General features: G+C 51.4%; 1 protein-coding gene across 2 annotated transcripts; it reads right to left on the bottom strand.

Annotated features, from left to right (window-relative positions):
• Positions 1-2,081: 2,081 nt before the first annotated feature.
• VPS33B (VPS33B late endosome and lysosome associated) lies at positions 2,082-22,850 on the bottom strand. 2 transcript variants are annotated; one of them, XM_007539987.3, is made up of 23 exons: positions 22,595-22,850; positions 20,310-20,390; positions 20,005-20,066; positions 18,275-18,324; positions 18,055-18,122; positions 15,453-15,498; positions 13,360-13,454; positions 12,979-13,083; positions 12,576-12,672; positions 12,308-12,385; positions 12,044-12,117; positions 11,727-11,813; positions 11,510-11,600; positions 11,276-11,350; positions 9,932-9,996; positions 9,806-9,860; positions 6,018-6,064; positions 4,705-4,837; positions 4,108-4,181; positions 3,051-3,152; positions 2,817-2,892; positions 2,623-2,739; positions 2,082-2,396 (listed from the first exon to the last, which is right to left on the bottom strand). In XM_007539987.3, the coding sequence occupies exons 1-23, from the start codon at positions 22,688-22,690 to the stop codon at positions 2,317-2,319; spliced, it is 1,854 nt and encodes a 617-aa protein (XP_007540049.1). In that variant the 5' UTR covers positions 22,691-22,850; the 3' UTR covers positions 2,082-2,316. The 2 variants fall into 2 exon arrangements, with proteins under 2 accessions (XP_007540049.1, XP_060035447.1); XM_060179464.1 differs by lacking the exons at positions 6,018-6,064; positions 9,806-9,860.
• Between the last annotated feature and the right edge of the window lie 781 nt (positions 22,851-23,631).

Below are 23,631 nucleotides of genomic sequence, written 5' to 3'. Positions count from 1 at the left end.
CCACGTGCACTTAACCCGCTGCTACCGCCCGAGTCCCCAAAGATTTTTAAACTCAGAAGCGACGTCAGGGTGTTTGTGAGAGCTTCTCAGAACATAAGCTTCACCCCTTAGTGCTTAGGAATGTTCTTCATTGTGGTCCAGGAGGCGGCGCGGTGGATAAAGCGCTTGACTCTCAAGTGTGAGGTCCTGAGTTCAGGCCCCGGCAGCACATGTACCAGAGTGATGTCTGGTTCTTTCTCTCTCTCCTATCTTTCTCATCAATCAATAAATAAAATCTTTAAAAAAAAAAAGAATGTTCTTCATCGACCCACGCAGCTGCACACTATCCTGGGGTGCAAACACCAGTAATTCAACTACCTGGCTGGAGATGGTGTCCGCCTGATGGAACTTGCAGGTGGCCGGAAGTCCAGCCTGAGTGCTCGCATGACTGACCCCAGCTGGTAACTGCTTATTCTGCAGTACCTGGATATTTGTCCTGTACCCACCCGTGTCACCCTCATAAAACCTTGAATGGCTTAAACCCGCTCCCAGCCGCCAGCAGCTGAATCCATTACTGCCCCCAGCAGGCGTAGTCCTTTATTTTATTTACAACACCTTGCATTTTAGCTTGGAGCTACATTTGCTGGTATTATTTACATCTTTACAGCCTGTGTCTTTTTTTGTTTGTTTTACAACTCTCTTAAGAGCATGAGCATTGAGCCCCGGCTCCCTCACCAGAGTAGTACTTAACCTCTGCTGCTCATCAAGGAGGCTTCAAGAACGCCTGGCCCTCGCAGCAAGCGCTACTAGCCATGAAGCCCATTGTGAGCTTCACAGGCAAAAAGGGGCATTTCCTTGTTTGACTAGCTGTCCATCATTGCACATTTCCCCTGGGAATATCTTGGTCAACTGTAACTTCTGTGAGACCTTTTCATTTACCTCCAAAGTGAAAAAGTGAAGGATGCTTGACTTTCTTCACCTCTGGGACCACACTACTCCTCACTTACAGAACGTCACTGTCACTTTCAACATCCTCTAAGTTCTCGGCAGCATGCCATTTCCACCACAACACAGTAGAGTGGACATTAGCACACAGTAGTATCATTATTAGGGAGCTGGGCAGTAGCGTATAGCGGGTTAAGTGCAGGTGGCACACAGTGCATGGACTGGCATAAGGATCCTGGTTTGAGCCCCCAGCTCCCCACCTGCAGGGGAGTCGCTTCACAGGTGGTGAAGCAGATCTACAGGTGTCTGTCTTTCTCTCCCCCTCTCTGTCTTCCCCTCCCCTCTCCATTTCTCTCTGTCCTAACAACGACAACATCACTAACAAGAACAATAATAACTACAATTATAAAACAAGGGCAACAAAATGGAAAATAAATAAATATATTTTAAAAATTTTAAGTAGAGTGGTCCGGGAGTTGGTGCAGTGATAAGGCTTTGGACTCTCAAGCATGAGCCCCTGAGTTCGATCCCCGGCAGCACATGTGCCAGAGTGATGTCTGGTTCTTTCTCTCTCCTCCTATCTTTCTCATTAATAATAAATAAAATATTTAAAAAAAAAAAATTTTAAGTAGTGTCATTATTACATAATTGTACTTTTTAATTTTATTTGTACTCAGAGCTGGGAAGATGGCTTAATCGTTGACAAATACTTTTTTTATAAATATTTATTTATTCCTTTTTGTTGCCCTTGTTGTTTTATTGTAGTTATTATTATTGTTGTATTGATGTCGTCATTGTTGGATAGGACAGAGAGAAATGGAGAGAGGAGGGGAAGACAGAGGGGGAAAGACAGACACCTGCAGACCTTGCTTCACCACCTGTGAAGCCACTCCCCTGCAGGTGGGGAGCTGGGGGCTCAAACCAGGATCCTTACTCTGGTCCTTGCGCTTCGCGCCATGTGCACTTAGCCCACTGTGCTACCGCCTGACTCCTGCCAAAAACTTTTTTGTCTGAGACTCTGAACTCCCAACAGCAGGTTTAGTGACCTTCAAAGCAGCAGCAGAACAGACCTAGAGCCACTAGACTCCAAGCCTCATTGCACAGGAAGGCCCCATGCAAAGCTCCCAGGCTTCACTAGTGCAGATGGAGTCCAGAACTAAGAGAGCTGTGTATTTATTTGCAAGGCAAAGATTTATTTACAATGATACTGGAATAGCACAGAGCAAAAATCACCTCCCCCTACTTTGTAGTTTAACAACATAGGCTGCACCGCCTAACAAAGAGAAGCCCAGGGGCAGGAAGTGAGCTCTCTCCTCAGACATAGACCCTGAATAAGCCCCTACCTCCCAGGGGGATGGTGTCTAGAGAAGACCTGCACACCAGCAGGAAACTTCAGGCCTTCACCTCACTCATGGCCTCCATGAGGCGTGCACTATTGGTGACTGCTGTCGTCAGAAATATGAACCGGTACCCTGAGAAGGCAAGAGCACCAGTTACGTGACCCACAGTGGAGCCGAGGCCCCCAGCACCACGGCTGCACCATCGACAGAGAGCCATGCTCTGGGCCAGATCTGCCACAGCCACTGGGAGAGGCTCCCTGCTTCTCAGTCCACAGTGAGACCGCGGCAAGCGGCACCCAGAGCCAGCAGAGGAGCCCTGCTGAGTGTGGCCCCAGGTCACCCTTCTACTCTCGCTCACCTTTTTCTCTGCCCAGGAAACGGAGGGCTGAGATCTCAGAGTAGGTGCAACCACCCAGGAACACCACCAAGATGAGGCGCAGGGACTCACTGGAAGCCTTGTCCTCCCTGGTTGTGTCTGCAAGGGTGGCAGCAAACTCAGTCCCTGCTGCACGAGGGTCCTGGGTGGCACCCGCCCGCCCCGCCGGGCCACACCTGTGAACGCCAGCTCGCTGCAGCTGAGCAGCCTCACCACCTCATCCAGGCCCTGCCAGCTCCGGCGCTCCAGCACCTGAAGGCACAGCGCCAGCAGCTTTAGGAAAGGACCAGGTAGTGCCAGATGGCGCCTTTCTGAGAGGTTACTCAGATGGCTCAGGATCAAGAAGGTCTACGTTAAGAGAAAATGGAAGAGGGGCACGACGTGGGGCAGGGAGGGGGTACATATCCCACCTGCTCGATGATTCGGCAGCTAAGGGGCACGTAGGCGCCACTGAAGACATAGGCCATGTCCCGGGGCACTTTCAGGTCGTACTCGCCGTCCACACGTGGGATCTGGAGGGCACAAGGGTCTAGATGAGGTAAAGGACAAGCCAGCTTCCCACTCCTCCACAGGCCAGCGAGAATGGAGGCAGCTGAGTGCACTGCTTACTTCAGCTAACAGGAGAACCAGCACCAAGGCTCTATAACCAGGGGAGAACTGGCCAGTACAGTGGATGCGCCTGGCCTAGTGCCACACGCCCTGTGAAGGGCCCTCCTGACACCTCAGTGACCAGGTGCTATCTGAAGCACTCAGCTGTTCGCTGCCACGGGCGGGTACTTGTGATAGGTCTATGAAACAATCAGTCTTTGCCGTGCATGTGCGATTTATTAGAAAAAGAATTGAAGCGCTGGTTGGTGGCACACCTGGATGAGTGCATATCTTTAAAAAAGGAAGGGAGAAAGGAAAGAAAGATCTAGAAGGTTGCAGAGTGGAGAAAACATTGAACTCGAAAGCATGAGGTCCTGAGTTCATACCCCAGAAATGCATGTGCCAGAGTAATGCTCTGATTCTTTCTCCTCACGAGTTAATAAATATCTTATAGAAATATAATTAAAGGTAAGTTTATTTAGGAGATATGCAGTCTTCTCCCAGAGGAGGGGTGTAAAGAACAGGGGGAGCAAATGCCTGTACCTTATCCCTGTGTTAAGTGCAGCTAAGAGGCCTGGGTAAGGGGGTTGGACTTGGAAGAACAAGGTCCAGAGTTCAATGCCTGGCATCGCATATGCAAGAGTGACGCTCAGGTTCAATGTCTCATGTCTCTCCTTCTCTCTCAGCAGTAAGTACATAACATATTTAGGGAATGAAGCTCATACTACTGTGGATCTGTCTTCTATGTTTGTTGTTTTTCTTCCTATTTTCTTACTTTTCCCTTGGATCCTATAAAAAGCACAAGAAGGCTTTTGTGGATTCAGTGCCCCTCACCAAGGACTGAAACTGCTGTACCCTCCCCCAGCCCTTTCCACTTACCAAATTTAGCTTCTTGCTGATGGCACGGAAGTTGCTCCTCTTGGCCAGAGAACTGAAGGCATCGGTGATCTTTCCTGGGAAGAAAGATGCGCTGGATCTCCTCAAGTCAATCGTCACGTCAGGCCCCCAGGCCAGGCTTTCCTCAGTCAGCAGGAGTCTGCAGCCCCCCTCAGAGCCACAGCCTACAGCTCCCCAGAACTGATAAGGACACAACTACCAATGCTCCCAACCCTCCCTGCTCCTCCTCAGGGGATCAGTCACACACAAAACCCAACGACAGAGTGGCTGGGTCAACTGGTGAAGTGTGTGTGCTTTAGAGGCAATCCTCCAGGGTGCAAACCCTGCCTCAGTGAGGGCCTTGAAGGATCCACTCACTGCTCTCAGCCTCAACTTCTTCATCTGTACGATGGCCTTGACAGCACTCGCTATGGAAGCACAGGAGCAGTGCAGAGACTGCTGGAGCCGAGCACAGCTGCTACTCCATTCCCAGCAGTGACGAGTGAGTGGAGAAGGGTCACACCCTCCCGTAGCTCACTTCTCACCGCAGCCCTGCTGTGGAGGGCTCAGCGAGGAGGGAGGGCCCCATGCCCTGCTCACCAGCAGCCTTGTCCATCACCAGCTTGCTCACTTTGCTCTCCACTGCTGTGAGGGCATCCCCTGGGGCCTGCTCCGTCAGGAGGCCCGCTCGCCGCAGATTAGAGAAGGTGAGCAGGTGCTCAGGGCCGTAGCTCTGGAGAGAAGGCAATTCAGCCAGTTACCAGTGTCCAGCAGGACCTCGAGGGGACACAGAGGTAGGGAGGGGAGGTTGTATAGGCTGTGCATCAGTGTGAGTGACTTTCACATCAGAGATATGCAGACAGAACACGCTCCTGTGTCCCTTAGTGGCACCCAGGTCAACACAAGTTTGCACAAGCAGCACACCTGACAGCCCAGGCAGGAAGCAGCCGTCAATTTAGGGGTGTGTGTGTGTGTATGGGATGTTCTCCCACACCTGTACAGCAAAGCTATCTAGTGACGCACTTCTCAGTGCCTGCCGTTAAGATGCATGGCTATCAAGCCAGCTATCAAGGGAGCAGACTAAAAGCTGGAGAAATAGCTTGGCTGGCAAAACATAAGACTTGCACTCCTGGGGTCGAGTGGTAGCGCAGTGGGTTAAGTGCACATGGCGCAAAGGACCGGTGTAAGGATCCCAGTTCGAGCCCCCGGCTGCCCACCTGCAGGGGAGTCACTTCACAGGGGGTGAAGCAGATCTGCTGGTGTCTGTCTTTCTCTCCCCTCTCTTTCTCCTCCTCCATTTCTCTCTGTCCTATCCAACAACGATGACACCAATAACAACAATAATAACTACTACAACAATAAAAACAAGAGCAACAAAAGGGAAAAAATAAATAAATTTTAAAAAAAGACTTGCACTCCTAAGGCTCCTGCTTCAACCCCCTGGCACTTAACCAAAGTGTACCCTGGTTCTCTCTCTCTCTCTCTCATGTGAAACTCTATCTCATATCAAACAACACTGATTTAAAAATAAACAAACAAATAAAACAAAATAACAGCTGTGGATGTGTATCTCAACAAGAAAGTTCCCCAGCTGGGTAAAGACCTGGAAAGCAAGCTATGTTGACGCAAGGAAGGGCCAGGGTAGGAGCTCACCACTGAACTAACAGCTTAACTGCTGCCTTGGTGGTACTGCTCCAGTTCCGTAAGAGGGGTAGGAGGGGCATGTCAAAGGGGCAGCAGCAGGGGCAGGGCCTGTGCTGGGCCTCAGGCTGAAGGGGACTATCCCTGGGATCTCTGAGACCAGAAGGGACAGGATGGTGATGGGGCCAGAAATGGGGCATTTCTTCTTTTGTCTCCATCATCTGATGTCCTCACTCCACCAGCTCCCTCAAGAACACATCTGCATGCCTCACCTGCAGATACTGTGTTTTCAGAGATCGGTAATCTTTGGGGATCAAACCTGAGGGTAAAGAAGAAACAAGTTCACTAGCCAGCTGATGCGTCCTGTACTGTCGTATGCTTTACATTGGCTTGTTCTAGCCCTCCCCCTCCAAGAGAATTGGATGAGTCCTGTTAATTTCGCGGGCCTGCTTGGCCCCGCCCCAAGGGACCATGGGAGAGGGTTCCTGAGTTCGAGAGTGCCAGAGTTAGCCAGAGTTCCTGAGTTCCCCAGTGACCGAGTTCCTGAGTTCCGGAGTTCGAGAGTGCGAGAGTGCGAGAGTTTCTGAGTTCGAGAGTAAGGGAGAGGGTTCCTGAGTTCCAGAGTAAAAGAGAGAGTGCTTGCGCCGCCGCAAAGAGACAGCAGAGTTCTGTTTGGTGATTAGTTTGTCTTAGTTTGTGAATCGTTGTTCCTGAATAAAGAAATACAGCTTCCCTGCCCAGCCACTGTCTCCGCGTCTCTGTTCACCACCGTGAAGCAAGTCAGCCTGGCTAGAGCCTCCGAAATTTTAACAACACTGTACGGTGCAGCCAAACCAGCCAAAGGCCACTCACCCCCAAAAGCCCTTAGTAAAGAGACAGGACCCCACAGATGTAACCTTACATTTATCCTCTGCACCACCCCCCAGACCACGTAACCTTACATTTAAATGTGCTTGTGACAGATACAGCCTGGATCTCAGCGCTGAGGAAGGACGCTGAAAGGAATGATAGTCCTGGGGGAGGGGCAGGGGCTGGATGCTGGATGCAGGAGGGAGGAGCAGGGGCTCTGAGGGAGTCTGCCAGGCTGGGCATCAATGCTACTTGGAACTGCTTGACAGACACTGAAGAGGTTGCAGAGTTCACAGTGTTCCAAAAATACAGTCTGAGGGTCAAGAGATAGCATAGTGGCTATGCAAAAGATGGTCATGCCTGAGGCTCCAATGTCCCAGGTTCAAGCCCCCACAATGCCATAACTCAAGAGCTAAGCAATGGTCTGGTAAAAGGGAAACAAACCAACCCAGAACTAAGATCCCTCTTCAAGGAGGTGAGAAGAAATAGGCTTCCAAGGACAATAAGGCAACAGGGAAAGCAAGGCCTGCTCCAGATGGAGAGGACCCACCCGTGGAGGACTCAGCAGCAGCAGCCAGGCCAGTTGCAGAATCTGGGTTTCTGGAAATGCATGGCACTGATTGGCTGTCCCTTGTACTCTGGACTGGGTTTGACTATAAAACCTTGTTGAAGGCAGGAAACAGAGGGAATGAAGGGAGAAAGCCACTCTGCAGGCCTGAGATGTAATAGGCCTGTTCTGGGGTCTCCTGTGGGCTATGCATGATTCTAAAGCCTGAGGGTGATTCCTTTGTTTAAAAAAAGATTGTATTTATTAATACAAGACAGAGAGGGCTGGACGGAGAGAGACTCAGGGCACCACTCTGGCAGATGGATGAGGACTGAAATCAGGGCCTCATGACTCTAAGTCCAGAGCCCATTCTTCCTCAAAATTTATTTTTAATAGAAAACAGAAAGGAGGAGACAGAGAGTAAGAGCGACAAACACCTGCAGCCCTCCTTTAGCGCTTGTGAAGCTTCCTCCCGGTAGGTGGTGACTGGGGGTTTGAACCCCAGTCCTTGTGCACTGTAACATGCGCATTCTACTGGGTGTGCCACTGCCCAGTCCCCAGATAACTCTTTAAATATTTATTAGACTAGAAAGGGAGGAAGGGAGAAAGAGAGAGAACAATGGAACTAGAGCCTCACTCTGGCACATGCAATCCTTGGGCTGGAACTTAAGACCTCACGCTACTGTTCTATTTTTTTTTAATTTTATTTATTTTATTTTTGAGAGAGATTGAGAGAGAGAGAGAGAGAGAGAGACACAGAGAGAAACACCAGAGCACTGCTCAGCTCTGGCTTACGGTGGTGCGGGGGATTGAACCTGGGACTTAAGAGCCTCAGACATGAGAGTCTGTTTGCATAGCCATTATGCTATCTGCCCCACCTTTTTTTTTTTTTTTAAGATTTATTTATTAATGAGAAAAATGAGAAAAAGATAGAACCAAACATCACTCTGGTACATGTACTGCCAGGAATAGAACTAGGGACCTCATGCTTGAGAGTCCAGTGCCTTATCCACTGTGGTACCTCCTAGACACCAGCTGCTACAGTCTACAGAGGAGAGAATCTGCAAAACTGCAGGGAGCAGCTAGGGAGATGGTTCACTTGGCTGAGGACTAGACTTACATATCCGAGTCTCCCAGTTCAATCCCAACACTGCGTGTGCCAGGGTGATGCTCTGGTATGTCTCTCCGTCCTCTCTTCCTCATATAAAACTCTCTTATGTGTCCCATATGTAATATGTAAAGTAAGTCTTAAAAATAATCTCAGGGACCAGGTGGTGGTGCACCTGGTTAAGCACACACACTACAGTGCACAAGGACCAGGGTTCAAACCCCTGGTCCTCACCTGCAGGGGGAAAACTTCATGAGTGGTGAAGTAGGGCTGCAGGTGTCTCTGTCTCTCTGTCTATCTCCCCCTCCCCTCTCAATTTCTCTCTGTCTTTATCTAATAATAAATAATTTTTTAAAAGAGAAAAAAAAAATTAAATAATTAAAAAATAATTGTAGGTGTATTGCATCAAAACAGGGAACTCTGGGAAGGGGGCTTAGGGAAGGTGGAAGAGCACTGTGGGGGCCCATGCACAATGAAATTACATGCATGTAACAATGACTGCACTGTAAAGCATTGACCCTCAATAAAAAAGTTAAACTGGAGGGGGGGGGTGTCATGCGGTAGCGCAGCAGGTTAAGTGCACGTGGCGCAAAGCGCAAGGACCCGAGTAAGGATCCTGGTTCAAGCCCCCAGCTCCCCACCTGCAGGGGAGTCGCTTCACAGACAGTGAAGCAGGTCTGCAGGTGTCTGTCTTTCTCTCCCCCTGTCTTCCCCTCTTCTGTCTTCCCTTCCTCTCTCCATTTCTCTCTGTCCTATCCAACAGTGACGACATTAATAACAGCAATAACTACAACAAGGGCAACAAAAGGGAAAATAATTTTTTTTTTTTTATTTATTTATTCCCTTTTGTTGCCCTTGTTGTTTTATTGTTGTAGTTATTATTGTTGTTGTCGTCGTTGTTGGATAGGACAGAGAGAAATGGAGAGAGGAGGGGAAGACAGAGAGGAGGAGAGAAAGATAGACACCTGCAGACCTGCTTCACCGCCTGTGAAGCGACTCCCCTGCAGGTGGGGAGCCGGGGTTCGAAACGGGATCCTTATGCCGGTCCTTGTGCTTTGCGCCACCTGCGCTTAACCCGCTGCGCTACAGCCCGACTCCCGGAAAATAAATTTTTAAAAGTTAAATTACTAGGAAATGTTATGTCTGCTAAGATTGAGTTGGTTTTTGCTTGTTTGTTTTTTTAAGTAGAACAAGAAACATTTATTGAGGGACCGGGTGGTGGTGCATCTGGTTGAGCGCACATGTAACAAAGTGCAAGGACCTAGGTTCGAACACCCGGTCCCCACCTGAAAGGAAAAAGCTGCTTTGCAAATGGTGAAGCAGGGCTGCAGGTGACTCTCTGTCTGTCTCCCTCTCGACTTCTGGCTGTCTCTAATATATAAATAAAGAAAATAAAATTTTAAAAAGAAACATTTATTAAAGTAAAGCTAAACTAAAAGAAACATTCTGCAGGGGCCAGAGAGGGCTGTCCCCAGACGGGTCATGTCTGTCTGTCAATAGGCATCTTGTTCCCTGAAGCACAGCTGTTCCATCTGCACCCCTGACCCTGGGCTCACCGTTCTCAGTGATGGACAAAAGGCACAGGAGTCGAAGGCTTTCTATCGGCGACACCTGCACAGGAGGAGAGCAAGGGAGTTTCTCTCCTCACCCACCGGCAGCACGCTTCCCAGGGCCCCTCTCACCTGCCGGTCGATGTGCTCTTCGATGTAGCTAGTGCTCTCCCGGATGTTGAAGCCCTCTAGCAGCGCTGTGGGCAGCCAGAAGACAGCCTGTTATTGTCCGTTCCACTGCAGCTGTGTGCCTGTCTCCCTGTCTCTCCCTCTGTCCTTGGGGTGGCTTAACGGGCCCAAGACTCTTGGCAGGAAGCAGCACTGCACATAGCCAGCATCAGCCCAAAGAGCCACAGAGCATGCCGCCTGGGTGGGCTGAGAGCTGAGTGCTGAGTGCTGAGTGCTGAGAGCTGAGTGCTGAGAGCTGAGTGATGAGAGCTGAGTGCTGAGTGCTGAGAGATGAGTGCTGAGTGCTGAGAGCTGAGTGCTGAGAGCTGAGTGATGAGAGCTGAGTGCTGAGAGCTGAGAGCTGAGTGCTGAGTGCCATCGCAGAGAAAAACAAGAATGGCTGGGAGAGAGCTCAGCATGAGGTCCTGGGCGAGTACCCAGGGGAGCACCAGATAGGAGTTTCTCTTTGGGTCTCTTCCTTCATCCTCCCCACACCTTCCAAGTATACAGAGTAGAAAAACTGGGAGATCACAAGGCAGTATCACACACACAAGGCCCTCAGTTCATTTCCCAGCACTGCATTAAGAAAAAAGAGGGGGTCGGGCGGTAGTGCATTGGGTTAAGTGCAGGTGGCACAAAGTGCAAGGACCGGCATAAGGATCCCGGTTCGAGCCCCCGGCTCCCCACCTGCAGGGGAGTCGCTTCACAGGCGGTGAAGCAGGTCTGCAGGTGTCTGTCTTTCTCTCCCCCTCTCTGTCTTCCCCTCCTCTCTCCATTTCTCTCTGTCCTATCCAACAACAATGACAATAACAACAATAATAAACAAGGGCAAAAAAAAGAAAAAAATGGCCTCCAGGAGCCATTTGTAGTGCAGGCACCGAGCCCCAACAATAACCCTGGAGGCAAAAAAAAGAAGAAAGAAAGAAAAAAGAAAGAAAGAAAGAAAGAAAGAGAGGAAGGAAGGCAGAAGGAAGGAAGGAAGGGAGGGAGGGAGGGAGGGAGGGAGGGAAAGCAAAGGAGGGACCAAGCAGTGGGCACATCTGGTTAAAGCGCTCACATTACAGTGCGCAAGGACCCAGGTTCAAGCCCCGGTCCCCACCAGCAGGTGGAATGCTTCACAAGTGGTGAAGCAGGGCTGTAGTTGTCTCTCTGTCTCTTTCCCTCTCTATCACCCACCCCTCTCAATTTCTCTGTCTCTGTCTAATAGTAAATAAATAAAAAATATTTAAGAAAATGAACTAGTAATAAAAAAAAACAAAAGAGAACAAGAAAAAGAAGCAGAAGCATGAGAAGCAGCCCCTGGGTTACCGTGCTCCGTCTTGATGAGCTCCTGGAAGTCCTGCTTGGTTTTCTTCTTCATGATGGACTCGCAGGCCCCAATATCTGCAGAGGGCAGGGAGAGGGACACGTACCTGCTCTAAAGGGTGTCGCTCTACAGTCTAGAACAATAAAAGTCTCAAGGCAACATGCAGAGACACAGCTGCCAGTGTGGGAACAGGTGGGGATGCAGGTCTCCGCGAGTCCCCTCAGGCTGACACCTACGAAGGCTCAGCAGCCGGTGTTCCTGTTTCAGCCCCTTGAGCTCCTGGGACACGAAGTTCCTCATCTGCTTGATGTCCATGCCTCTGCGGCGCTGTGGGCAAGGCCCCGTGAGGTCAGCACCCCCACCACCATCCCCAGAAAGGAAAGTACACAGCCTTCCCGCAGCCCCCCGAGCTGAAGGGAAACCCAGCAGCTTTCCAAGGGTGTGGAGCCTCACGTCGTACTGGGCCTGCAAGTTCCGGGCCTTCTGGCTCAGAAAGCCAAAGACATTGGAGAAGTGTTCATTCCGGATCTCACTGAACACCTGCAAGGAGCAGGACAGGAGCAGGGCCCAGGTCAGGCCACCGTGTCCGTTCCCCTGCTCAGCAACCACAGCACAGGAAGTGCGCAGCTATGCTGGCTCGAGGCTGGAGAATGTGAGCTGACCTCACCAAGCACCTGGTCCCTGCTGTGTGCTCAGCCGTGAGCCTCTCCTCCTTGGACACAATCTCACTCCCTGAGCCGGCACCCCAAGGAAGCCCTGCCCGCCCTCACCTTGTCCTCCGCATTCAGCAGCACCTTCAGGCTCTTGTCTGAGCACGTGACTTCTGGGCCAAAGTCAACACTCCCTTTGAGAGAAGCACTGCAGTGAAGACCTCCCATGAGGCCTTCCTTCTCCTCCCCTCCCCTGAGCTGTCACCAACGGCCCCCAAACTATATGGAAGCCAGTGGTCCGCTCAAGTCCAGGTCTACCCCTCCCGCCCCACTGTGGGAGCCCCTGGGAACAAGCACCAGCCACCTGGCCTAGGTGCCACTCACCACACTTGATGCGGAAAGTGTCGTCCACCAGGCCTTCATAGACCACCTGGGAGCAAAGTGCCGTCACAAAGTCCATGTCTGAAACCGAGACCCGACCATGAAGGCCCTCCCTCACGTGGCCTTCTGCCCGGTGTGAGCTCAAGTGCTGCACCATCCAGGGGCCAGGGCCCGCACTCCGTCAAGGCTGACATTCACAGGCCATGCACCCCGTTTTCCACATCCCTGTGTCTTCTAGGAGTGAGGATGGGGGACGGGGAGCACAATCTACCTCTGTCCAGGAAAAAGACATGTCCAATTTCTGGCCTCCGGCCCTTGGTTTCACCATCCTCCTCCTCTTCCAGTCTCCTCCATAATTCATATGACATCTGCCAGAACCCAACACCTTCTCAATTTCGTGCCCAGCTGTCCCCCCAGCTACAGACACCACCTCCTTTCCACATGCGATCCTTGACCCCAAGGGAGCATCTCCTTCTCCCAGCTGTTACTACCCCCACCCCCCATGACCAATGTGGAATCATCTCAGACCAAATGAAGCAGCGATGAGACCCAGGAAACCCTGGCTCTTGCCTTCCTGTAGGTCACACAAATGCTCCTCGATTGCGGGCCAGTCACAGACAGAAGACCACAGACAACACCCAGAGGGTAGAGAGCTGGTCTCACAGAGCTCTCACCTTGGCACATCTGCCGAGCCCGTAGCAGTTGACAAAGGGCCCATAGAGAGTGCTGAGGAGGTGCAAGGCCTGGGCCACTGTGTTGATCCAACGTTGGTCTCCTTCCTGCAGGGACCAGGAGGGCCAGAACACAGGTCAATCCCACGTGGGGCACGGCCACCCTGGAGCCCTGCGGCAGGAGGCAGGGTGTGGAGAATGCTTGAAAGAGTTCCCTCGGATTGGGCCCAAAAGGAGACCCGTGGGCCAGTGGCAGTCACTCTCCAAATTAGGACTTCTCTAGCAAGTCAAGAATGAGATGAAGCATACGTCAATGCTTCTAACCACTGCAGCACTTATCTGTCCCCACCTTATGATGCCGAGAGCCCAGGGCTGCACACTTACTAGGAAGTAGTCCCTGAAAAACTCCGGTAGCTCCATGCTCAGCAGATCCACGTCGAGAGGCAGCAGAGAGAAGGCCCACTCATCACAGCTCACATCTGTAGGTAACGAGAGCATCAGCCTGCTGCCAGAGACCTGGGCTCCTCCAGCACAGGCATGCCAGCACCGAGTGCGTGCCCGCACCAGGCACCAACATGCTGTCCTGCAGGGGCTCACAGTCAGGCACACGGCAGCCTGCTATACTGCTTAGGCTGTGTTTTCACCAGAAGGCTGACTGTAGGTGCTGAGCAGACACCTATTCATTCATTCATTCATTCATTCATTCATTCATTCATTCTCAGATAAGTGCTACAAAGTCTGAGCACAGGGGCCCGAGAGCAAACACAGTGCACATACTCCCGGTCTCCTGGGGCTCCCCGTCCAGTGACAGGCACATACCAGTGAGGTTGACAGCTGTGCTCCAGGGGTTAACCCCACCAGGTCTACTTGGAGGAAGCGACACTGGCTTAGAATTCAAGTGTGATGTGCACATGGTGTGGAGAATATGAGCAACAGAGAGGAGGTCAGGGCCGGGTGTGGCTGATGCAGAGAAAAGAGTGGCACGTGCTGAGGCGACAGTGTCAGACTAAAACAGTGGGGGAGCTGGGCCCAGAACGGGGAGTTAGGCTGCAGAGCCCGGGCTTTAAGGCTCGGCAGCAGTGACCAGGAAGTGGGGCAGGTGACGGGAGAGTTGGACTCTCAAGCATGAGGTTCTGAGATCCCTGATACGACCTGTTCCGCCAGCCTTCCTCCCTCCCTCCCTCCCTCCCTCCCTCCCCAGCCTTGTAAGTGAACCTAGAAAATAATAAATCAAATATGGTACGAGCCACAGAGACACTTCGCCTGGCAAGGTTCATGCCTAGCATGTGCACAACTGTGTTCAAATCCCGTAACAATATGAAGGTGTCGCCGCACCAGGGATCTCTAGTACTATGGTATCTCTCCCGGTCTCTTTATTTTTCTGCCTCTTTCTCTGAATAAACAAGTGGGGGGGCGGCAGTGGCACACCTGGTTGAGCGGACTGTTACAATGTGCAAGGAACCGGGTTCAAGCCCCCAGTCCCCACCTGCAGGAGGAAAGCTTTGTGAGTGGTGAAGCAGTGTTGCACGTATCTCTCTGTCTCTCTCCCTCCCTATCATCATCCCCTTCCCTCTCCATTTCAGGCTGTCTCTACCCAGGAAGTAAAAAAGGGGTCTGGAGACCGGCCAGAGAGCTCGCTCAGATAGTGTGCTGCTTTGCCCCACACAGCCCAGGCCCCCACCACACTGAAGAAAGGTTCGATGCTGTGGTCTTTCACTCTCTGTGTCTATGTTAAAAGAAAGAAAGAAAGGCAGAGGAAGAAGGAGGAGGAAGTCTGGGAGCAGTAGAACCATACACGTATAAGCCCTACTTCCATATAATATTAAAAATAAAGGCAACAAAAGGGGAAAAATAGCCTCCAGGAGCAGTGGATTCATAGTGCAGCCACTGAGCCCCAGCAACAACCCTGGAGGCAAAATAATAATAACAGTAACAGCAACAACAACAACAAATAATGTGCCACCAGGGGAACCAGGAGGTGGCGCACCCAGTTCAGTGCACATGGACAAGCACCTGGCTTCCGCCCCCAGCCCCGCCTGCAGGGAACTTAACAAGCACTGAAGCAGCGCTCTAGCAGGAGGCTGTCTTTCTCCCTAGGTCCCTTCCCCTCTCAATTTCCCTGTCCTACCAAATAAAAAATAACAATTTTTAAAAACAACAATACTGATTATAGAAACACGGCACTATAGCAGGACTTTCAGTAAAGACACTGTGTCAGAACAGGGTGAGAAAAATAGATGAGGGAGGCACAGTCGTCCATTGGAAGTCCTGGAGGTAAGACTGGAGCAGCTGGCGAGTTCCAGGGAGAGGCCCCGGCATGTAGTCCCCCACCAGTGTTCTCACTGGGCTTCTAAGCCCACCCCGTCCCCATTCTTTTCCTGCCAACCCAACAGGAATGAGACCAGGAAGCAGAGGAGGTGGGGCAGAGCAGAGAAGAAACATCCCTTCTTCCATGTGGGGGTCCCCCTTCCTCTCACCTCCATAGACTCCCTCTTCCTCAAGCACCATCTCGCAGGCATAAAACTGAAAGAGAAAAGGCAGCTGGTTGGGAACGCCCCTCAGTCCTTCCCATTTCTCCGGGCTCCTCTGTGGCCCCTGAAGAAGACAACACTACTGGCCCAGGCAAACGGAAAAGAACCGAGAGTCCTGGGTCGGGAAAGGGCACTGGGACCAGCTGGCCCAACACTTCCTATTCACGCTGCTTACTTAGTTACTAAGTAATTTATTTTTCTTCCATGAGAGCCAGCAAAAGTTTTACAAAGGAATTTAAGTTGCCCAAGAAGTGGAACAGTGGATAAAGTAACATAGGCCAAGCTGATGCACTGGTTCTCTTATGAATAAATTTTAAAAAAGAAAAAAAAGAGTTGATTCCTATGCTAAGCCACATTGGGGTGTGTGCAGTGGTTCCCAGGTCCCTTTGCTGTGTAAGAAAAGGTTTTTCCGGGAGTTGGGCAGCATCACAGCGGGTTAAGCTCAGGTGATGCAAAGCACAAGCACCGGCGTGAGGATCCCGGTTCGAGCCCCTGGCTCCCCACCTGCAGAGGAGTCGCTTCACAGGCGGTGAAGCAGGTCTGCAGGTGTCTGTCTTTCTCTCCCCCTCTGTGTCTTCCCCTCCTCTCTCCATTTCTCTCTGTCCTTTCCAAAAACGACTACAACAATAAAACAAGGGCAACAAAAGGGAATAAAATATTTTTTAAAAAAAGGTTTTTCCAAAATGGCATGAAAATAAATTAATAACTAAATAACTAAAACAAAGTATTTTGACACAGTGGCCCATGAGATTGCACAGCAGGATGAGCAGTAACTCGAAAGCATGAGGCCCAAGTCCAAGCACTGCGTTTGCCACAGTAATGCTCTGCACCCTGTCTCTCTCTCTCCTTTTTTTTTTTTTTTTTTTTTGCCTCCAGGGTTATCACTGGGGCTCGGTGCCTGCACCGTGAATCCACTACTCCTGGAGGCCATTTTTCCCCCTTTTGTTGCCCTTGTTGTTGCAGCCTTATTGTGAGTATTATTATTGTTGTTGATGTCGTTCATTGTTGGACAGGACAGAGAGAAATGGAGAGAGGAGGGGAAGACAGAGAGGGGGAGAGAAAGGTAGACACCTGCAGACCTGCTTCACTGCCTGCCTGTGAAGCGACTCCCCTGCAGGTGGGGAGCCCGGGGCTCGAACCGGGATCCTTCCGCCAGTCCCTGCGCCTTGTGCCTTGTGCGCTTAACCCGCTGCGCTACCGCCTGATCCCCTCTCTCTCCTTTTAATGAATAAGAAGATTATAGTATGTACCTCTACTGAAAAATCAATAAAATGACAAGTCACAAGTTAAATAAATAAATAATGCACTCTGATGAAGTCTGAGTAACTCAGAGGCAGCCCTTCCACATCCCTCGATGAGCCCAGTGGGTGATAAATCACTGCAGGGTGTGTGTGTGTGTGTGTCTCCTGGTCTTATACATGCATGATACCACTGAGCCACCTTTCCGGCACAGTTCTTACTGTCTCCGTTTCTTGTGGTTTGGGGTCTTGCACATGAGAGATTCCACTACTCATCGGACAACTTGTTCATTTCACACAGACAAATATGGACAGAGAGGGTAAGAGACACCACACACTAGTATTTCCCCCACCAAAGAGGCCAGGGCAGTACATTTCTATGAAGCTGTAGGAGGCAGGGAGAAGTGACTGCAGGCCCTGAGCATGGCAAGAAGCACGTCCTGTTATGCGAGCTGTCTCTGGTCTCTGTCTCATTCTTCACTTTTGGAGAGAGAGAAGAGAACTCCAGAAATCCCTCCACCATCCATGGAGCTCCCCCAGCATCCTGGCTCTCCCATGAGGTACTGCAGCATGGGTCCAGGGCCTCAGTCCCAGCAGAGCATGCCCTCTACCTGCTGAGCTGCCTCCCAGGCCCCTAATGCAGTTATTAGGAAAGGAAGAGCGGGAGAAGAATCACTGAGAAGTCATAACTTCATGCACGACGACAGAAAGGAATTTGTATTAGAGCTGGGAGATAGCAGAATGGTTATGCAAAAAGATTTTTTACGTCTGAGGCTCTGAAGTCTCAGGTTTAGTTCATTATACCAGAGCTGAGCAGCACCCTGACCAAAAAGGAATTTCTGGGAGTCAGGCGGTAGCATACCGGGTTAAGTGCAGGTGGCGCAAACACAAGGACCGGCATAAGGATCCCCGTTCGAGCCCCTGGTTCCCCACTTGCAGGGGAGTCGCTTCACAGGCGGTGAAGCAGGTCTGCAGGTGTCTTTCTCTCCCCCTGTCTTCCCCTCCTCTCTCCATTTCTCTCTGTCCTATCTAAAAACGACAGCATCAATAACAACACTAATAATAACTACAATAATAAAACAAGGGCAACAAAGGGAATAAATAAATAAATAATTTTTTTTAAAAAAGGGAATTTCTATTTGTATCAGAAAGTCCACATATACTAAGTCCTACAGTCAGGGACAGGAAGTAAATGAAGTCATGAAGTCAAGGACAGGTGTTGTGTTGAGTCAGTTTGCTTCCAGAACTTTCCCCAAACTTCAATCCAGGACCACCTGACCCCCCCCCCCCCCACCAGGATCTAGATTCACCTTTTGCGGGCTGAAGATCACTTTGTATTTCCGAGTTCGGCCCGCCGATTTGTCAGCGTTGACAAGATCTACAGACAGAAGAAGTGCACCTTGTAGGCCAGGTGTGGACTGCACACAGGCAGACACCACTACCCTGCTGGGCCAAGCTGAACAGTTCTTATTATGGCCAAAGCTCAGGCGGCGCCCACCCCCACCCCCCACCCCCCGGCTGAATACTCACTAGCGATGTAGCGCATATTCTTGATGCGGGGTCTGACCAAGAAGCACAGTCTATGGGTAGGAGAAAAAGGAAAAAAATGGGGCTCGGGAGACAGCATAATGGTTATGCAAAGAGACTTTCATGCCTGAGGCTTCAAGGTCCCAGGTTCAATCCCCCAGCACCACCACAAGCCAGAGCTGAGCAGTGCTTGGGTCTCTCTTCACTCTTTCTGTATCTCTCATTAAAATAAATAAATAGTTTTTTAAAAAAACAAAGAAAAAAGTGGGGAGTCGGGCAGTAGCGCAGCGGATTAAGCACACATGGTGCAAAGCGCAAGGACCGGCGGAAGGATCCCGGTTTGAGCCCCTGGCTCCCCACCTGCAGGGGAGTCGCTTCACAGGCGGTGAAGCAGCAGGTCTGCGCGTGTCTGTCTTTCTCTCCCCCTCCTCTCTCCATTTCTCTCTGTCCTATCCAACAGCGACAATATCAATAACAACAACAATAAAACAACAAGGACAACAAAAGGGAATAAATAAATTTTAAAAAAGAAGAAAAGCCACAAAGCTGATGACACTGCCTTAGGAGAAACTAAAACGCCACCAGCTCCTTCACTCTTTGTCTATCTTGACAGGTCTATGGTTCTCACCACAGCCAAACAGAGTCCAGCTCTCCTGGTCTGCCACCCACAGGAGACACTGTGAGCAGGGGGCACCAGCTGGCGTTCTCTCAGACTCTCTCAGACCATTGACAGTCAACTGGGTGACACAGGATGCATATTACGTGCAGCATATTAACAACCCTGTGCAGGAAAACAATACAAGAACGTAACAGAATGTTTTCCAAACTGAAGTTCATGGGCGTGTCTACCACAGACCCGGGAGAGTTGTTTTCTGCAGGTGAAGGAATTATCACTTAAGTTGGGAAAAAAAAAATCAAAATCAAAACAAGAAACCAGACAGCAGCCAGTGTGTGACTGTGCGTCCTATGCATAGAGCAACCAGTAAACAGCATGGAAATGCAGAGAAAGGCACCCCGGCCTGAGAGACAGACTTCACCCAGGGCAGGAGCTGGCCCTGAAGACGGGGTGTTCACAGCAGCGGCGAGTCCAGGCGGGAATGTCCAGCAGTGGAGGGAGCAGCTGAAAGGGTGAAGGCCCCTGCAAGGGCGGGGGCCACGGGGGAGACAAGCTGGATGTCTTAGAAATCTATGGAGGATGGGCATTCGGACTCTACTTGGTAACCAGTGGGAAGTCTGGAAGATGCTTGAGCAGAATGGAACTATTTCTGAAATACCCGTCAGTCTAGTTAGAGGGCAGATGACTGGTTAGAGTAAGGAAGACAAAGGGAGGGAGACGAGAGAAACAGTAGGAAGGGAGATCAATGAAGAGGCCAGAGAGTCCTCGCTGCACTGGGGGAAGCTTCCGTGCCTTTCCTTCTCTCCTGCTCTGTGAAAAAGGTGGCATGAAGAGGGGGCAGGGGGAAGTAGAAAGGGGCTGGGTGCCTAGTACTCTACAGCGGAGGGGGGGCAATTTGGAGGAGGTGGAGCGGGGGTGTGCTGACACCTATGTTGGGGAGATATGTAGCCCTGTTAACCAGCGTTTGTTCATGGGGGGTGGGGGGACAGGGCAGTAGGTTTCCAAAGCCATAAGGAACAGGGGAGAAAGCCAACTGTGGCATTGCAGAGTGCACCCCCGCCAAGGACAGGGGAAGGCAGATGCACAGGGCCCCGGGGTCAGCCCCGCGGAAACTCACTGTTCACTGGAGCTGAGGGCTGGCTTGTTCTCCACCTTGTACAGCTTGTCAACTTCGTGTTGCTGCAGAGAAACCCACGAGTGGGCATGAGAGCCACAAAGTTTGACAGAGATGGGGCTACGGGAAGGACTGTTAAAGCTGCACTACCCTACCAACCACCCTACCGACACTCTGACACTGTCTAAAGAACCAAAACGAAAACAGTCCCGCTCTGCCCGCCCAACGTGGCTGCCCTGTGTTCAGCAGCAGGGGCAGAGGCCCTTGAGTGAGTGCTACCACTCATACAAACACACAGGGGCAGCTACCTTTAGGATGGAGACATTGGCAATTCGATCCAGAGGGCTCATGAGGTCCGCTTCGATGAACAAGTCCTTCTTTCCGGGAAGCTAAAGGGGACACAGTACCCCAGGTCACTTGCTGGTCACTCAAGCAGGGAGGGCTGCACCTCGTCCACGCCGGCACTGTTGGCGTCTACATCTACAGCTGTCCTCTGTCTCACTTTGCCATGTCCGTCTCTGAGCCAGAGCGGAGACCCTCACCTTCAGTCTAAGGCTGCCTCTGCCATTCAGCCCTCCTCCAAATAACTTTTTAATATTTTATTTATTTCCTTGTGAAGGGTGGTGGGGAGAGACATAGAACAAGAGTAACACTTCAATACATGTGATGCCAGGGCTTGAACTTAGAACATCATGCGTGACAGGCCAACACATGACCCACTGTACTACCTCCTGGGTCACATGCACCTTTCAATTAGTGAAGATTCGTTTACTTACTAACAAGCAAGCGACAGAAATGAACCAGAGTACTGCCATGGCACATGCAATGCTGGAGATCAAACCTCATACTTTCAGTTCAGGCATTTGATCTGCTGTGACACCCCCTGAGTCCCTCCCGATCACATAACTATTTTTGTTTAGAGGCAGAAAGAGTGAGAGACAATAACATCAAGGCTTCCTTCCATGAGGAAGGGGCCAGGCTCAAACCTGGTTGTGCACTAGACCAAGCAGCACACTAACTGAGCTATCTCACCAGCCCAGAAAACCTTTTTTTTAAAAAAAAACTCCCACCAGGGTTATTTGCTGGCACTAAAAATCCATTGCTCCAGGAGGCCGTTTTTATTTATTTGTTTGTTTATTTATTTATTTATGTATTTGCCTCCAGGGTTATTGCTGGGGCTTGGTGCCTGCACTACAAATCCACTGCTCCTGGAGGCCATTTTTTCCCATTTTGTTGTAGTTATTGTTAATATTGATGTTGTTGGATAGGACAGAGAGAAATTGAGAGGGGACACAGAGAGAGGGAGAAAAAGATAGACACCTGCAGGAACACAGCACACCCATCCAAAAAGATCTGTGTACACATATGTTCTTAGCAGCACACTCTGTAACAGTCAAAACCTGGAAGCAACCCAGGTGTCCAACAACAGATGAGTGGCTGAGCAAGTTGTGGTCTATATACTCAGCTATAAAAAATGGTGACTTCACCGTTTTCAGCCGATCATGGATGGACCTTGAAAAATCCTGTTCAGTGAAGTAAGTCAGAAACAGAAGGATGAATATGGGATGATCTCACTCTCAGGCAGAAGTTGAAAAACAAGATCAGAAAAGAAAACACAAGTAGAACCTGAACAAGAGTTGGCGTATTGCACCAAAGTAAAAGACTCTTTTACTTTGGTGGGGTGGGTGGGTGGGGAGAATACAGGTCCAAGAAGGATGACAGAGGACCTAGTGGGGGTTGTATTGCTATATGGAAAGCTGGGAAATGTTATGCATGTGCACACTATTGTATTTACTGTCGAATGTAAAACATCAATTCCCCAATAAAAAAATCAAAAAAAAAAAAAATCTTCAGGAAAAAGTCCGCATGGAGCGGCCAGACACCACCCGCACTGAGCGAGGCTGGGGCTCCAGCCACTTCTGCAGCACCGAAGAGGCTGCTTCCCCAGGCCGGGCTGCGAAGACCTCCAGGTCTCCTTGTCTCCCGGGGTCTCTCCCCGTCTCTGTCCCCAGGTCTCCCCGTCTCTGTCCCCAGGTCTCCCCGTCTCTGTCCCCAGGTCTCCCCGTCTCTGTCCCCAGGTCCCCCGTCTCTGTCCCCAGGTCCCCCGTCTCTGTCCCCAGGTCCCCCATCTCTGTCCCCACGTTCCCCGTCTGTCCCCAGGTCCCCCGTCTCTGTCCCCAGGTCTCCCCGTCTCTGTCCCCAGGTCCCCCGTCTCTGTCCCCAGGTCTCCCCGTCTCTGTCCCCAGGTCCCCGTCTCTGTCCCCAGATTCCCGTCTCTGTCCCCAGGTCTCCCCGTCTCTGTCCCCAGGTCCCCCGTCTCTGTCCCCAGGTCCCCCGTCTCTGTCCCCAGGTCCCCCATCTCTGTCCCCACGTTCCCCGTCTGTCCCCAGGTCCCCCGTCTCTGTCCCCAGGTCCCCCGTCTCTGTCCCCAGGTCCCCCGTCTCTGTCCCCAGGTCTCCCCGTCTCTGTCCCCAGGTCCCCGTCTCTGTCCCCAGATTCCCGTCTCTGTCCCCAGGTCCCCCGTCTCTGTCCCCAGGTCCCCCGTCTCTGTCCCCAGGTCCCCGTCCCCGTGGCTCCGGGCGGCCGCACCGACCTGCTCCAGCAGGTAGATGAGTTGGTCGCGCGCCAGCCTCTTGAGCATGGAGAAGTCGGGCAGCTCGGGCGCGTCGGGCCGGTGGGGCAGCGCCATGGTGGCCGAGACCTGCGCCCCCTCCGCCGAGCTCCGGCAAGCGGGGGCAGCCGCCCCGCCCCGGCAGCCGCCCCGCCCCGCCCCGCGGGCTCTGTCTACCCGTGGACTGAGGGGCCCGCGACGAGCCGTCAGGGCTGTGCGCCCACCTCCCGGAAGTCCGGGCCGGGCCGGCGCAGAGCATGCTGGGAAGGGACCGGCCGCCTAGACTCAACGGAGGGAAACAGGAGGCGGCGCTCCAAGGTTCCGGGCTCCTTCCTGACCAGAGGGGCTGCAGGACGAGTGGCGCCGGTTAGGTTTTTCTCTGAATTTCGCAAAATTAGCCGAGCCGGCTGGGAATCCGGGGAGGTGGGAGGTGGGATGGCGAAGTGGGAGCTGGAAGGTGGATTACAGGACCTGCAAGCTCAGGGTCTCTCGCTCAGTTCGCAGCACCACATATGCCCAAGTGATACTCTGGTTCTCTCTCGAGCTGGTAACTATTTAATATTATTATACAGAGAAGAGAAAGAACCACGCCTTCACTGTGGCTGATAAATGTGATACCAAGCCTTGAACTCAAGCCGTCCGGCGTTTTTGCCACAGCGCCAGTGCCCATAGAGCGCCCACTGACAAAGCTTTAAATAATGTATTTTATGGGGGTCGGGCAGTACAGGTGGTGAAGCAGGTCTGCAGGTGTCTGTCTTTCTCTCCCTGTCTTCCCCTCTTCTCCATTTCTCTCTGTCCTATCCAACAACAACGACATCAACAACAATAACTACAAAAACAATGGAAACAACAAGGGCAACAAAAATGAAATAAATAAAATCTAAAAAATAAAAAACGGTGAACAATGTTATAGTTGGGTGGGACACAGAGATACACTACATTCCAATACCCTCCCCTACTTCCATTTTTTTAAAAAAATGATTAGGGGCCAGGTAGTGCTGCACCTGGTTGAGTGCATG

Source organism: Erinaceus europaeus, chromosome 20, assembly GCF_950295315.1.
Source record: "Erinaceus europaeus chromosome 20, mEriEur2.1, whole genome shotgun sequence".
Classification (NCBI taxonomy): Eukaryota; Metazoa; Chordata; class Mammalia; order Eulipotyphla; family Erinaceidae; genus Erinaceus; species Erinaceus europaeus.
Note: the sequence above shows the minus strand (reverse complement) of the source record. Positions and strands in the feature narration are given on the sequence as shown.